The following is a 13,460-nucleotide window of genomic DNA, read 5'->3' as shown; positions in this document are numbered from 1 at the left end:
TGTAATAATGTTCTAGTATTTTTTAAATTTAATATCTAAATGACAGAGATAATTGTTCGGTACACTAACGTCACATGGTCATGTATGTATAACGGCTTCAGGCGACGAGACCTCAAATATTATAGTGGTCTCAGAACCACTCGGCTATACCCACATTGTACTCATAAATGAGTCATGCAATGGTGGATGATAGAAAGGCTAATTGAGTAGAAGAAACAGCTTTAAAGACTTGTCGTGATGACGTAAACCAACTATTACTCTGCAGTTACAGCTAGATTTTTGTAACACACTTGTATTCAATCACAACTTCTATATTATTTTGGGAGAGGCCATAAATTTCAGACTAAATTGATTATGCAACTACATTATATATATAGCTTTCTTCTTAATATCTAAAATAAACTTAATCTCACTTTGTGCGATAGTCAACTAAATATTATATTGTTATGCACTTGGGCTATCAACAGGAAACAAAAAGATTCCTACTGGGCATACACTGTTTTTGGCGCATTATTCTCTGCATTTTATGGACACTTTTGGTTTGTAATGACTTGCCGACAGCCATATTAATGTTCGTCGTGTTGTCGTGCCCCTACGTTGTTAACTCTGTCGTGCTGGAACGCTGTGCGACGCCTTGTCGTGTCGTTTTAGTCGTGGCATTGTGATCCCAGCTTAAGACTAACAAATCAAATGATGTAGCAAAGATACTTGCTGCAATTTTCAAGTAAATTTTTTTTTAATCGGTTAAGAATTTTTGTTTAGTCATTTGATACCTTTTTTATGTTGTGTGTTTCACCCACGCAATTTTTTTTTTCAAATTTAAAAAGGGGGTTGTCTGTAAAGTCGGTTTACGGACGATAATTTTACGTGATAATGTCGTATCAAATTTTTTAAATTGCTGCTTTTAAAAAGCCCGCCTTAACCTGTTTGAAATTACAGAAGATATTCTCGCACTGTGGTTGGCCGGTTCTTGCACGCTCGGCTCAGGCGGAACGTGACAACGAGTCGTGCTTTTTCGTGCGTGCAGCCGGCGTTCATCGATTTACAAGACGTTATCACGTTCAAAAAAAAATTAATCCCGAAGTCACACGAAGGCCACGTGTTCGGGCGTGCAGGAAAGAATTTGTCGATCGCGGACTCCCGACCTGAGAAACAGGCGCCTCTCTCCCATGAACTGACACCTGCCCTGTTCTACGCGATCGGTAGAAGGTGCGTCGTTGGAAGCTGAGCCTGAGTCAGCTCTGGTTCCTGGGGGGGGGGGGGGGAACTGACTCCTGCGGGGCGACCCCTCAGGCGAGCCTGTGTCTCGTCGTGGGAAGCCTTCATTTCACACACGAGAGAGCCACACCCGAAGTTTCCCGAAGTTCATGCTCGCTTTCCCCCCCCCCCCCCCCCCCCGTACCTTTAATGTAGCTATCCTAACCAAATCAATCGTCCACAATGTTTTAAAGTATCCATAATGTAGCTAACCTAACCTAATTGACCATTAGAATCCTTTTATCAACACATTTACAATGAACAAAAAGAAAACCCGAAGATGCACGATCGGGCGTTTGGCTCTCACGTCTGTGAAAAGAAGGTTTCCCGTTGCTGAACGGAGTCCCCTTCAAACCCCATTATTTCACATGTGCACGGGACACAGGTGATTTCACACGCAACACGTGACTTCACCAACTTGCACGGTTCATACATAATAATTAGCTGTCAAAGTCGCGATTTTTATGTGTTTTTTTTTTCCTTTGGTGTAAATTATAAACTGTCACAATTATAATGGGAATCTATTTCTTTGAATAAAAATAATAAAAAAAAACCCTGTCCAAAAAAACTTTAAACATTATACTCTGTGTGTTAGCACATGTTACTTTGGACGAATGATGATAGCACCAAAGACAGATTATGAAATACGATAGTGTATGATAGGTGGATGTGTTGTGGCATTGAATATATATAACTTATAGAAGTCGCGAGGGGATAGGATTTATTATTCCAATTTTCGGATCCAAAACTGAGGTAGTTGTTAGCTCCGCCGCTAGACAGCTCTTCTTTCCACAAGAGGGTACTCGTAGTTACCAGCTTCCACGCTAGAGCGCTGTAGCGTCGCTTTTTTCAAGGTCATGCGCGTAATTCTCTGTTTCACTCTATCGAGAGGCGGTGCCTTTTGTTGAAATCCGAGCGCTTAGATACCGGCGGGCGCAACTGAATTGGAGGAGTACGGCCACCGAAAAAAAAAAAACAAAAAAAAACAGTGCGGTTAAAAGATGCCAACATAAAAAATTAAGTTATAATAATAAGAAAACTACAGAAATTTCTTAAAGCGTATCAGATTGGAATGTACAGTATAGTGTACATTTTCACTGACATTCGTAGTTCAGAATTTATAAAATGTTGTGTTAACGGAGTGGCGCATTGAGTAAAATGGCAAAACATAATTTGGAATAATTCTTGAGAACGTTGAATGATTTTGGTAGCTATGAAACAACTATGGCTGCGATGACTGTTCAAACGCGTGCACGTGTTGTTATTAGTAACTGAAACTAATGGTATGTCATACTTTGTGGCTATGCAGTTTATAATTTTTTTAACATAAGATGAAGCATTTTTACATAATGTTTTGGTTGTTACGTAATTCAAAATAAATAATCTTAAACGTTATATGGTGAATATTCCCAGTAGCGAATGACCACAAAAAAAAATCAATTTTGCCAACATAGATCTGAAAAGTTAACGATTTACTATGTTAAGTTGCTTATAAATAACGCACATTTCCCGGATTTCTCCAAAGAAAATAAGAGTGTTTGTTATAGCATTGAGTTCCCACTCTTTATATTCCTTGCTTTGAGGTTAGATACACAAGTTATGCTCGTAAAAACGATGCGCAAGTATTTTGAATACAAATATATTTTCTTTTAATAACCGAAAGGTAAATATTATTTCCATGAAATATAATACAATTCTTTAAACACAGACAACATATAAGAGCTATTTTTTGTTTGTTTATTCCATCTGGCGTGATAAATATTATATTTTAAAAACTGTTTGTGGATTTTTAATATAAAATAAATATTTATTTATGACATCAATTTAAGTTGTTCAAAAAATTCACTTTGGTATGAATTAAACCAAATTCATGTTATCCAGGGCACAAAGTTAGAAACTACCAAAAAAGATTATTTACATTGCTGTTTTGTGTAAATCTGTGCACGGACTTAGTAAGTGACATATTTATAATTCCTCATTTTAGCAACCCATTTTAACACAAGAGAAAAATTATTTTATACTAAAAAATTATTATTTTAAACTATTAATTAGCAGTAAACATGTATGAATAATCTATTTAAATTTGCATTTGAACAGGAAATATTATTTTGCAATAATAAATATTTTTATCATCGTATATTACTGATGAAAAGTTTGTATTTCCATCTAATCAGAAGTATTATGACACAGTTAATTAAATTGCTTTACAAGTTTTTATTCACATGAAAATCATTAAAAATTGGTTGGGAAGTTATATAAATATACAAAAACAAATCATTATACATACAATTTTATTATCTTAGTGGATTTAAATTAATGGTGTCCCAGTGACTACTGCGAAGAAAAAAGTCTTGCGAAAGGTTTCCTCGTAATTGAAATTCGTAAAAAAAAACTCTCTCATTTTTGGTGACATTTCTGACAAGTGGTACGATGAAATTTGAGACTGGCAAATGAATGTTGTGAAGCAATAAACAAAATATCACATTCGTGAACTACAAATGCATAATTGTTTTTATTTTATAATAAAAGTGTATCTAATAACCCGTGGCTTTGCTCACGTAATTTGCGGGTATTGCTGATATTCTACCATTTTAAGAAAATATGTATTAAATTTCAAAGATTTTTGAAGAATTATACACAAAGAACTGTCAAGTATAGAACATATTTAATAAATAAAAATATTTTTACGACTTATTTTTAATTGGTTTAGCGTAAGTCTATTTTAACTTTTATTTAAAATTAAGTACCTACCTTATTTTCTATCTCCCGGTTTAGTGACTTTGAGAATATATTTTTCCTTGATGAAATCTTAACTCTTTTCCATCTGGCGAAGAAGCCAATTAAAAAATAAACTAAGACTCGCGCACTTATTGTATGTTAAGACTGCCATCGTTTTAAATTACTGTAATTTTTTTAGTTATAGTCATGCTTAGTATAATAACATAATATGCCTTATTACGCATACATTTCAGTATTCATGAAACAAATGCATTTTTATTTGAAATGTAGAGCAGTTACCAAATTTCTTATCTCGCATATTGAACTTTTGGTATGGCTAGTATTACTTATAAATTTTTGAATTTTCACTGATGCACTGTTTTCCCTTTTCTATGTGATTTAGAAAATATAGCAATATACGTAAACCAATTAAACCAAAATCATCCTGAATTTTTATTACCGAAAAAAGTTAATTACAAAAAATTTTAATGTGCGTATTTTAATATTGAATTTATATATATCTTGCCAATACTGATTTAGTGGGTTACATTTTTTTTATTTTTAAAAATAATATTTACCCCTTTTACTACTTAATAGATAACGTTGAATAAGAGAAGGTTGTTTAAGGTATGTTGATTTTCCTTGCCAATATCTAAAAGTAAATTTGTACAAACGCGAAATATAGTTTAAATAAGTATTTTACTTTTAAAATAAAACCATATTTTGAACGTAACACTGAGCTGACTATTGGCCCAATACAAAGTTTTAATAGCTAATTTTCACTTCACTCGGGTACAGAATCCCATCATTCAGTGATTTCCGTGGCTAGCTTCTTTTGGGATTTCATCATTCTCAAACGACGGTAAGGGAAGCTCCTCTTCAAGGTCGCCTAACGATGCTGATAAGACCTGCCGGGTAATTTGAATCGCTGGTCTGGGATTTTCGGGGGGGGGGGGGGGGGGGGTGAAGGATGATGTCACGACTGGGCTGGTTAACCTAGTTCTGCCAAATACCGCCAGGGGCGTATACGGCCGATACCCAGCGATGAAAGCGATCGCAGCGGCGGAGCTTGGAACTACAACAATTCTTCTAAGAAACCGGACAGAAAATTTAACCTGGGCTCGCGACTTCTATACATTATATATATTCAATGGTTGTGGGCACATAGGTAGATTTAACGCAACTGTATGCTTATTTTACAACCAGTTTTCCATACTACGTACCCATCGCAAGCAAAATTTCTGACTTTTGTTTTCATGTGAGAATCTTTTAATTGTTTGAAGTTGTAGAATATCATTGATCTAAGGGTAGCAGTGTTAAAAGAGATTTTTTATTAATTAAAATATTTAATTTTTGATATTTTTCTCTTCGAAAATAACTCAGAATATTTTAAACAGGCAGATTCACTACCATGCATATTTCGCGAAAAGGTTCCGAAACTAGCTTAAAGTTAAAACACTGTAGCATCGTCTGTGTTTCGTTATTGGGTGAGTTTCTTTCAGGTACATGTAGATTGTTACAACACCAATAACAGTAACTCAGAGCGGAAGTAAACGAGTCCTGAGGTTTTTTTTTTTTTTTTACTTTTGGGGAAGTACGGTAAGATATATATTTTTTTAGAAAATGACACAAACCTTTGTTGAACAAACCATTTATTTACACACCAAACACAAAATAAACAAGTATTTAAGTAGAGTTACAAAACATCAACGTCACATTCGTGGAAACAGCTATGTGTCCAGGAAAAACATCGGTAACACTCTTGTTATGCACTATGACAAAAAAATACGCTTACGTCAACAATTAAACATCATAACACGGATGTATTCTTAGGAATACTTTCTGGACGCACCACAGTTACCAATTAAAAATTAGTTTGTACAAGTGTGTCTATTGTACACGGAGTAGCTGTACAAAAAGACATGCCCCTAATCTGAAACTTTTTCACCAACTGTCCATTTTGCAATGTCTCTAGCAGTCTTTGGCTTGAAACCTTGAATAGAAGAAACTTACATTTATATTTTCTTTAGTTCAAGGAAATATTATTGTGCAATTTGTACTCCAAATAGATGTTGCTTAACAAAGAAATAAAACTGTCAGATCTCGCAAACACATTTTGATTTGCTCTGAAAAAAAAATTAACAACTATAACTCCATGGTTTCCTGCGTATTCAGTAACACCACAGACCAAGCAAATTTGAAAGAATTTGTCTAAACGGGTTTGGAAAATGTTTTATCCTCACCACTCTCCAACGTTCGTAGATTATTATGACGTGACATAGTCGAAGTCTTGATTTAGAGGCCGGTGATGCTCGTACGACGAAAGGAAGCGATGTTGCCGCTATCTGAAGAACTGGCAACTCAGCACTAGCAGGAGGCATTGCAGCGATGTCGACGTGCGTGACGTCATGTTTGGTGAAGTTACTGTAACAAAAAAAAATTCGCATCAAATGGTATCAAGTATGCCAACAACATTCTCGTGTTCATGATGATCGTCAGCTACAAAACTGCAATTTTGGCAATTATGTAGTACTATTAAAAAAACAAATGTTATTGGTTTTTATGTATTATTTTATAAATAATAAGCATATATCTTGCTTAAAGACTTGAAGGGACTATGTTTTATAAGCTGTTGTACAAAACATAAATAAAATATGAAACTGGAAATTATTGTTAAAGTCAATTTCTCTTACAAGTATTTATGTTAATTTAAAGTTAAAGAAAAAATATTTAAACTTTTCACTTATTTGGAAATAATAACTGCATACCTAGTAGTATACAGTTTTATACCATGACAAGAAAATGAGATGAAAATAAGATTGAACATTAAACTAGGAGCCATATTTTAAAAACTTGATGGAAATATTTTTAGAGTTAAATTAAGACGCATTGTTTTAATTTAAAATTACTGTGGTAAAGTTTTATTTTTCAAAATTAATTAAATACGAACATCAAGCTGCCAAACAATATTGAGCGAACAATACATAAATCAACAAACCGAACAAAAAAAAAAAAATATATATATATATATATATATGTATATATTGTTACGATCGCGCTTGGCTGCAGTGCTTGGCATCGCCGCGCTCGTTCGGCCTGTCTGCGCCCCCTTCCACCCGCATCCTCTCCCTGGTATCTCGTGTCATACTGTCTCGCGACATCCTGACCGTCGCAGCGCGCACCTGCCTCAGATCGAGTTACTTAAAAGAGGCCGCACTGCGGCATAAAAGGACTCAGACATGTTTATCGGCGCGTTTTGTGGGAACCCGATGCTTGTTGCGTTTATCGGCGTTCTTTGAGCAGCCGCCGCGTCCTTCGAGGACTCACGACGCGTTTCTGGGCATTTCGACGGCGAAGGTCGCGCGATATCTCGGAGACATGCCCGATTGTTCTGGACGGGAACCCAAGGGCTATATAAGGAGGTTGGGCCGACCTTCGAGAGGAGTTCAGTGGGGAGTTCTCCCGCAGCGGAGTTTCCGGGCGATAGTGCCGCGGGTGCGGCAGAGTGGCGAAGTCCTTGGACGAAGGTTCCAGGGCAGAGAGTCTGAGTGAGTGAGTGGAGTCGGGAGTTCTCCTGCGGCGGAGCTTCCGGGCGATAGTGCCGCGGGTGCGGCAGAGTGGCGAAGTCCTTGGACGAAGGTTCCAGGGCAGGGAGTGAGTGAGTTCAGTGGAGTCGGGAGTTTCCGGGTGATTAAGTCGCGGGCGCGGCGGAGTCCCGAGTGAAGTGGCGAGCGAGTCGTCGTGTGGGATCTCGGTGAAGGGTGTGACGGCGGCGGCGGAGTGCGGCGACGGAGTCCCGCGGCGGAGACCCACGAGGGGTGCTGCGGTCAGAGTTGCGCTGGAAGTGCGGCCCAGCGAGGTGTGTGAAACGAGTGACTGGGGAATTGACATTTCTTTACGTGTAATTAATTATCTGCTAATTTAGAAGATGAATTGTGACAAGTAGTGGTAATAAATAAAACTGTGTGTGGGAAATAAAATCTATTAATTGGGCTATCCTTTACGAACCAGTGGTAAATCGTAACAATATATATATATATATATATATATATATATATATATATATATATATATATATAGCTTGAAAACAACTCGGCAGGAAGAATCGTAAAGTTGACATCATGTAGTGAATACTGTTAAATAAAATTAATATCAACACATCTGCAAGAAATTAGGTTTAAACTTCATTATAATTTTAAATTGTTTTGCTATGCAGATAAGAAAGGGTTATGAGCGTTCGTTCTCATTTTGACTTCAAGTATTATCATGGCAAATATTGCACGCACCAACTCCTTTTCTCTTACCTCCGTGAAAAAATCGGCTTCACCCGTTTACCACGTAATCATGCAAACGGGAAGCCTAAGATGTACATCAAGTTCTGTTCCTGCCCGAACACGCCCGAATATTCACCTTCGGCCAACCTCGGGTTTTGTTTTCTTTTTGCGCAGGAAAAATGAATTCAAATATAAAAAAAATTGGTAGGTTAGGTTAGCTACATTAAAACATTTTAAAACACTATGGATGGTTAGTTAGGTTAGTATAGCTACATTAAAATAAACAGAGAAATATAAATATATATAAATAAACCCGAGGTTGGTCGAAGGTGAATATTCGGGCGTGTTCGGGCAATGACAGAACTTGATGGACATCTTAGGCTTCCCTTCCCGCACACGTGGCTACACCCTGAGGTTAACACAGACTAGGAAGGAACACAGATGGAGCGTTAGCCGTCAGACATAAAGCAGTTTTTTACTCCAATTTTTTTTTCTTTATTTCACATACCAATATGGCGAACGTTTGTTGTTGTTCTAGTCTGTTTTTTTATTAAAGACTGTAGTTAAGCTTACGGAAGAAAATTAGATCAAATTATTACTGTTTAAAATGATTATACATATTAAAAGTCCAAAACGAAACTTCTTAACACAAATGTAACAATATGAGTTTATATTTTTCTCCAATTTAACCTTCAATACACAGGTACAACTGATACATCTGTAAACAAACGGCCACCATATTGGTACGTGAAGTACACTAACATTCCCCTTTCCTTTTGGCTTCACCCCCCTCGTCTAGAATCGGAACTTATGCTCCATCTGTATGTTTCCCTAATCTCTGGATGTTAACTACGAGTATTGTTTGTTGTGCCAAATTTGTAGTAGTGTAGTATTTTGTTGTACCAAAGAAGTATAACTAGAGACCGGAAAAATTCGCGTATTCATTTCGTGATAGGCTGAAATTCAAACATGTGTACAATTCTGCTGGTTCTGCTATTGGCTCGCGGTTTAACTGGAGCTCTCTGGGCCAATGAGAGACCTTCGACCAAAGAAGCGTCGAATCACAAGCTACCCAGTGGAGACGACTCACAATTTAGCAACCAATGAACACGCTTGTTTATTTGAGAAGTGCAGAGGATAATGGAGGCTGTCCTAGAGGTCATTGAATCCGCGAATTTTTCCGGTCCCTAGTAACTGGTCAGCGGGTGCTGGCACGTGGCTCGCGAGGAAGAACAAGGGTGGGAGGGGGGGGGGGGCACAGACCTCGCTCGGGCACGGGCTCGCGGCCCTTGCTGTAGAAGCGCGCCTCGGCCGACTGACGGTACAGGGTGCCGATGTAGGCGGTGCAGCGCAGCACGAGCCGGCCGGCCGCGAAGTGCGAGGGGAACAGCTGCGTGGTGAGGCTCTGCCAGCTGCTCTCCAGCTGGTCCGGCTGCCGGCTGGCCACCGTCTGCGAGTACCCCACCTGCGGGCACGCGGCGACACTACTGCACACCTGCGGGCACGCGGCGACACTACTGCACACCTGCGGGCACGCGGCGACACTGCTCCTCCACATCGACACCTCGCGCGGGCGAGCCACACGCACTGCCACTTCTTCAGGAGCGTCATCGAAGGGAAAAATAAATCGACGAGAGTGAATTTTTTTCGTTATAATAATTTCACGAGATAAAAACAAATTGGTTGTCTGTAAAGTCGGTTTACGGACGATAGTTTAACGTGACAACGTCGTAACAAAACAATGATGAAATGATTGCATAACTTTTATGAATAAAATTGAATCATTTTTTTTATTGAATCATCACTATTTTTTGTATGGATACAAAGAAGGAGTGAAATGAAATCTACAATATAATTGATAAATTTACTTTTATTTGCACTTATTAATTCAAATATCTTTATTACTTTAACGAAGAGATTATTTTAACCATACATTTTATACTTGTTTGCTATTTAACTTCTTCCAATCTGTGTTATTCTGTTAAGGATAGGACGATGATAGGAAAAGTAGGAAACGAATGGAGTGTTTCAAGTTTAATGTGCCTCGAAAAAGTCAAATCGATGGTTGTTCCAATCGAGTGGAATGAGATAGATGCGGCGCAAGCGTACAATTAGCGTAACGGGACACAGCGTAACGGAACAATGTGCTTAACGGAACAATGTGCTTAACGGGACACTTTTTCGTGCGTGCAGCCGGTGTTCATCGATTTATTAGACCTTGTCACGTCAAAAAAAGGTTACATAAAAATAAAAAATTATATATGTGCTTTTTAATCTTGTACTTGAGTGACTGATATTGAATACTGGTCCACATCATTATGCCTAATAATTTTTATTGTGAATATTTGTGATAAAAAATGTGTTTTGAGGTTATGTTCCTGTATGTTTCATTTATTTTCGTATCATATCATTAATTCGCTTAGTTAAAGTTTGCGATGTAAGTAATAAACTTAAATACATACCTATCCCTTAGGGGTTGTTTGTATACGTATGTTTTTTTATTGGTATCCTTAAATTAAATTAATTTAATTATTATTTTGTATGTTTTGTGTATGCTGCGTGCGCATCTTAAAAATTAACTCTCATTTTTTTTCCATAACGTGCCTAAAGAAGTATAACTTGAAAAAAAAAAATAAGGAAAGCAAGAACAGTGTCTGCTGTGGATCGCCATGTGCGTCGGAGGACTCGCCGCAAACATTTACGTCGAGCTCCCAACTACTTGGCTGATGAGCTCTCGTCATCGCTTCGTTCCCGTTCACCCCCTCTTACCCTGGAAGCCTACAACTCACGTAGTTTCGGTTCCCTGCCACGTTCGTGCAACTTCGGATTTCTCTCAAAAATTGAAATTAAAAAAATCGAAGGGTTAGGTTAGGTTAGGTTAGGTTAGGTCAATCACAACATGCTTGTTTTCATTGTAAACTTCTGATTTAGCGGCTGAAGTGGCGTTAATACCAAAACGCAAAAGTTCGGAAATCTTCGGAAATTCTTGCAGGGAACCGAAACTATGTGAGTTGTAGGCTTCCCCCTTTACCCACCACCACCCCTTTTCATTCCTCTCCCCAACCTAGCCTTTTCCCCTACCCCCCCCCCCCTCTTAGCTCCAGGACGCGGCTGAGAAGATCGGGAAACGGAAGCAGCGCCTCTAACAAGAGCGCTCTGTCCGCCGGATCGGGAATTAATTAACCATTCCCCGGAGAGAAGATGAATTTCGATCCGCCCACCTTGTTCTGGTAACTTCGCGGGACCAAATTTTAAAATAATAAAATTAATAATAAAGTTCGCGGGCTTTCGCGGCCATTGTAGCTCTGAAGTAGCTTGGCTTCTGGGTTGTTAGCCGCGTCCTCGGCGAATAATTCACCCCGGCGTTTCGGTCGACAGTGCAGTCGCCATCATCATCAGGGAGCAGTTGCCTACAGTAAAGTACGTAACTGCTTCCTACCAAGTAGGTTTCGGTCGACATTGCAGTCGCCATCGTCAGGGAGCAGTTACCTACAGTAAAGTACATAACTGCTCCTATACTAAGTAGGTAACTGCTCCCTGATGGTGGCGACTGCAATGTCGACCGAAACTTCGGTGAATTATTCGCGTAAGGACGCGGCTAACAAACCCAGAAGCCGAGCTACTTCAATAATAATAATAATAATAATAAAGCTAGCAAGTAAGGTCTCCCCCTCCCCCGGGAGGGTTTCGGAGAGTTGGTCGGAGCCAGACGACTGTCGAGGGGGGTTGGGTTGTAGCTTGAAGCTCCGCCCTCTCCCTCCTGAACCCCGCCCTCTCTCTCCAAGCCCACGTCATCAACACGACTTCTCTCCGCTGCGAGGAAACGCCATCCCCTTCTCGCGGTCCTCGGGGATGATTGGATTCCCGGCGCCTGGGATCCTCGCTGAATGCGAAGGAAAATGTTGTTTCATGTGTATAAAGAAAATATGTGGTCACCCACTCCTCAGAACTGTGGCGAAAATCTGTAGTAGGATTCTCAAGGAATGAAAGGGGGGAGGGGGAAGCCGAAATACGCATTTGGGGGGGGGGGGGGATGACACAAGACATCTCTGGTTGGGGTGCTCGTATGTTGCATACTGCCCATTATGTTTTCCCATATGCATGCGATAAGCAGAAAACTTTAAAAAAAAAATCGACTTTTTTTTTTCTTTCATAAAACATTGTTTTGAAGTTTACGTTTATCAGCTCCGTTTCACAGACACGATTTTGCAAGCGCAAGAGGGGGCCATATTTATTTCAACCTTTTTTTCTGACAAGTTTATTTTTTTTCAATGACCAAACGGATCTACTTTACGAATAACCCTCGTATTATAGGTACTGACAACAAAACATTATGGCGTTGTCTTTCAAAATATCTTAAAGCCTTTGCCTTAAGTCCATGTTGAATTTTCCATTTTTCGTCACTATTATTATTATTATTATTATTATTATTATTATTTCAGGGTTTTTCTGTAATTTCAAAATTTATCTTGTATTGGCTGTCCTTTCACTAACATTTTCAACAAATATTCAATAAGAGGGATATAATGTATGTGATTAAGTCGTGCAAGAGTTCGTAATGATTTTTTACTTGCGCCAACTTTTTACTCCCATGTATCCCTATTTGTGAATATCTGCTGAAAATATTAGTGACCGAAAAGCAAATGCAAGAAAGCATCGTGCAAAAAATTAATGATACAGGATTGTTACGGTATAATAAGGCGTTGAAACCAAATATGGCGTCTTTAGTTTCCTACCTATCCCTTTTAAAGTGACTACGATTCAGCTCCTCTGCAGTCTTGCAAAACTCATCACAGGAGTTCTCTCGTCGTCTGTCTCCAGGAAGGGCATGGCCACAGTTTCCGAGTGACGGGCCGAGATTAGCTGCGAACAGTCTTCAAAGGACAACACAGCTTCTGGGAAAACGGTCGGAATTAAATTTCCAGACGTGCTCCGCGGAAGCCCTTGAAGGAGTTGGGGGTGTTGGTGGGGGGTAAGAGGGGCAGTTAATTGAGTCTGCAATGTGGACACTGAAGCTGCAGCAGCCCCGAAACCTCCCAAGGATCCATTTTGAACAGAGTTAACATTTGTGTTTCCACGACACGAACTACTTTCATGGTGCGCGCTTTTAGAAATACTACATACTATAGGCGTTACCATGGTGCGACTTGCTGAGAATTTTGACGTGACAACGTCTAATAAATCAATGAACGTCGGCTGCACGCACGAAAA

At 39.1% G+C, this 13,460-nt stretch overlaps 1 protein-coding gene across 1 annotated transcript in view; it reads right to left on the bottom strand.

The window, feature by feature from the left end:
- Window positions 1-5,611: 5,611 nt before the first annotated feature.
- Window positions 5,612-13,460, bottom strand: part of LOC134543238 (uncharacterized) — a 109,045-nt gene continuing 101,196 nt past the window's right edge. Inside the window, exons 5-6 of the mRNA XM_063388140.1 lie at window positions 9,513-9,714; window positions 5,612-6,399 (exon numbers count right to left, since the gene is read on the bottom strand). Coding sequence (XP_063244210.1) covers window positions 6,317-6,399; window positions 9,513-9,714 — 285 coding nt within the window. The 3' untranslated portion in view covers window positions 5,612-6,316. The remainder of the gene's footprint in view (window positions 6,400-9,512; window positions 9,715-13,460) is intronic.

This window comes from Bacillus rossius (assembly GCF_032445375.1).
Source record: "Bacillus rossius redtenbacheri isolate Brsri chromosome 9 unlocalized genomic scaffold, Brsri_v3 Brsri_v3_scf9_2, whole genome shotgun sequence".
Classification (NCBI taxonomy): domain Eukaryota; kingdom Metazoa; phylum Arthropoda; class Insecta; order Phasmatodea; family Bacillidae; genus Bacillus; species Bacillus rossius.
Note: the sequence above shows the minus strand (reverse complement) of the source record. Positions and strands in the feature narration are given on the sequence as shown.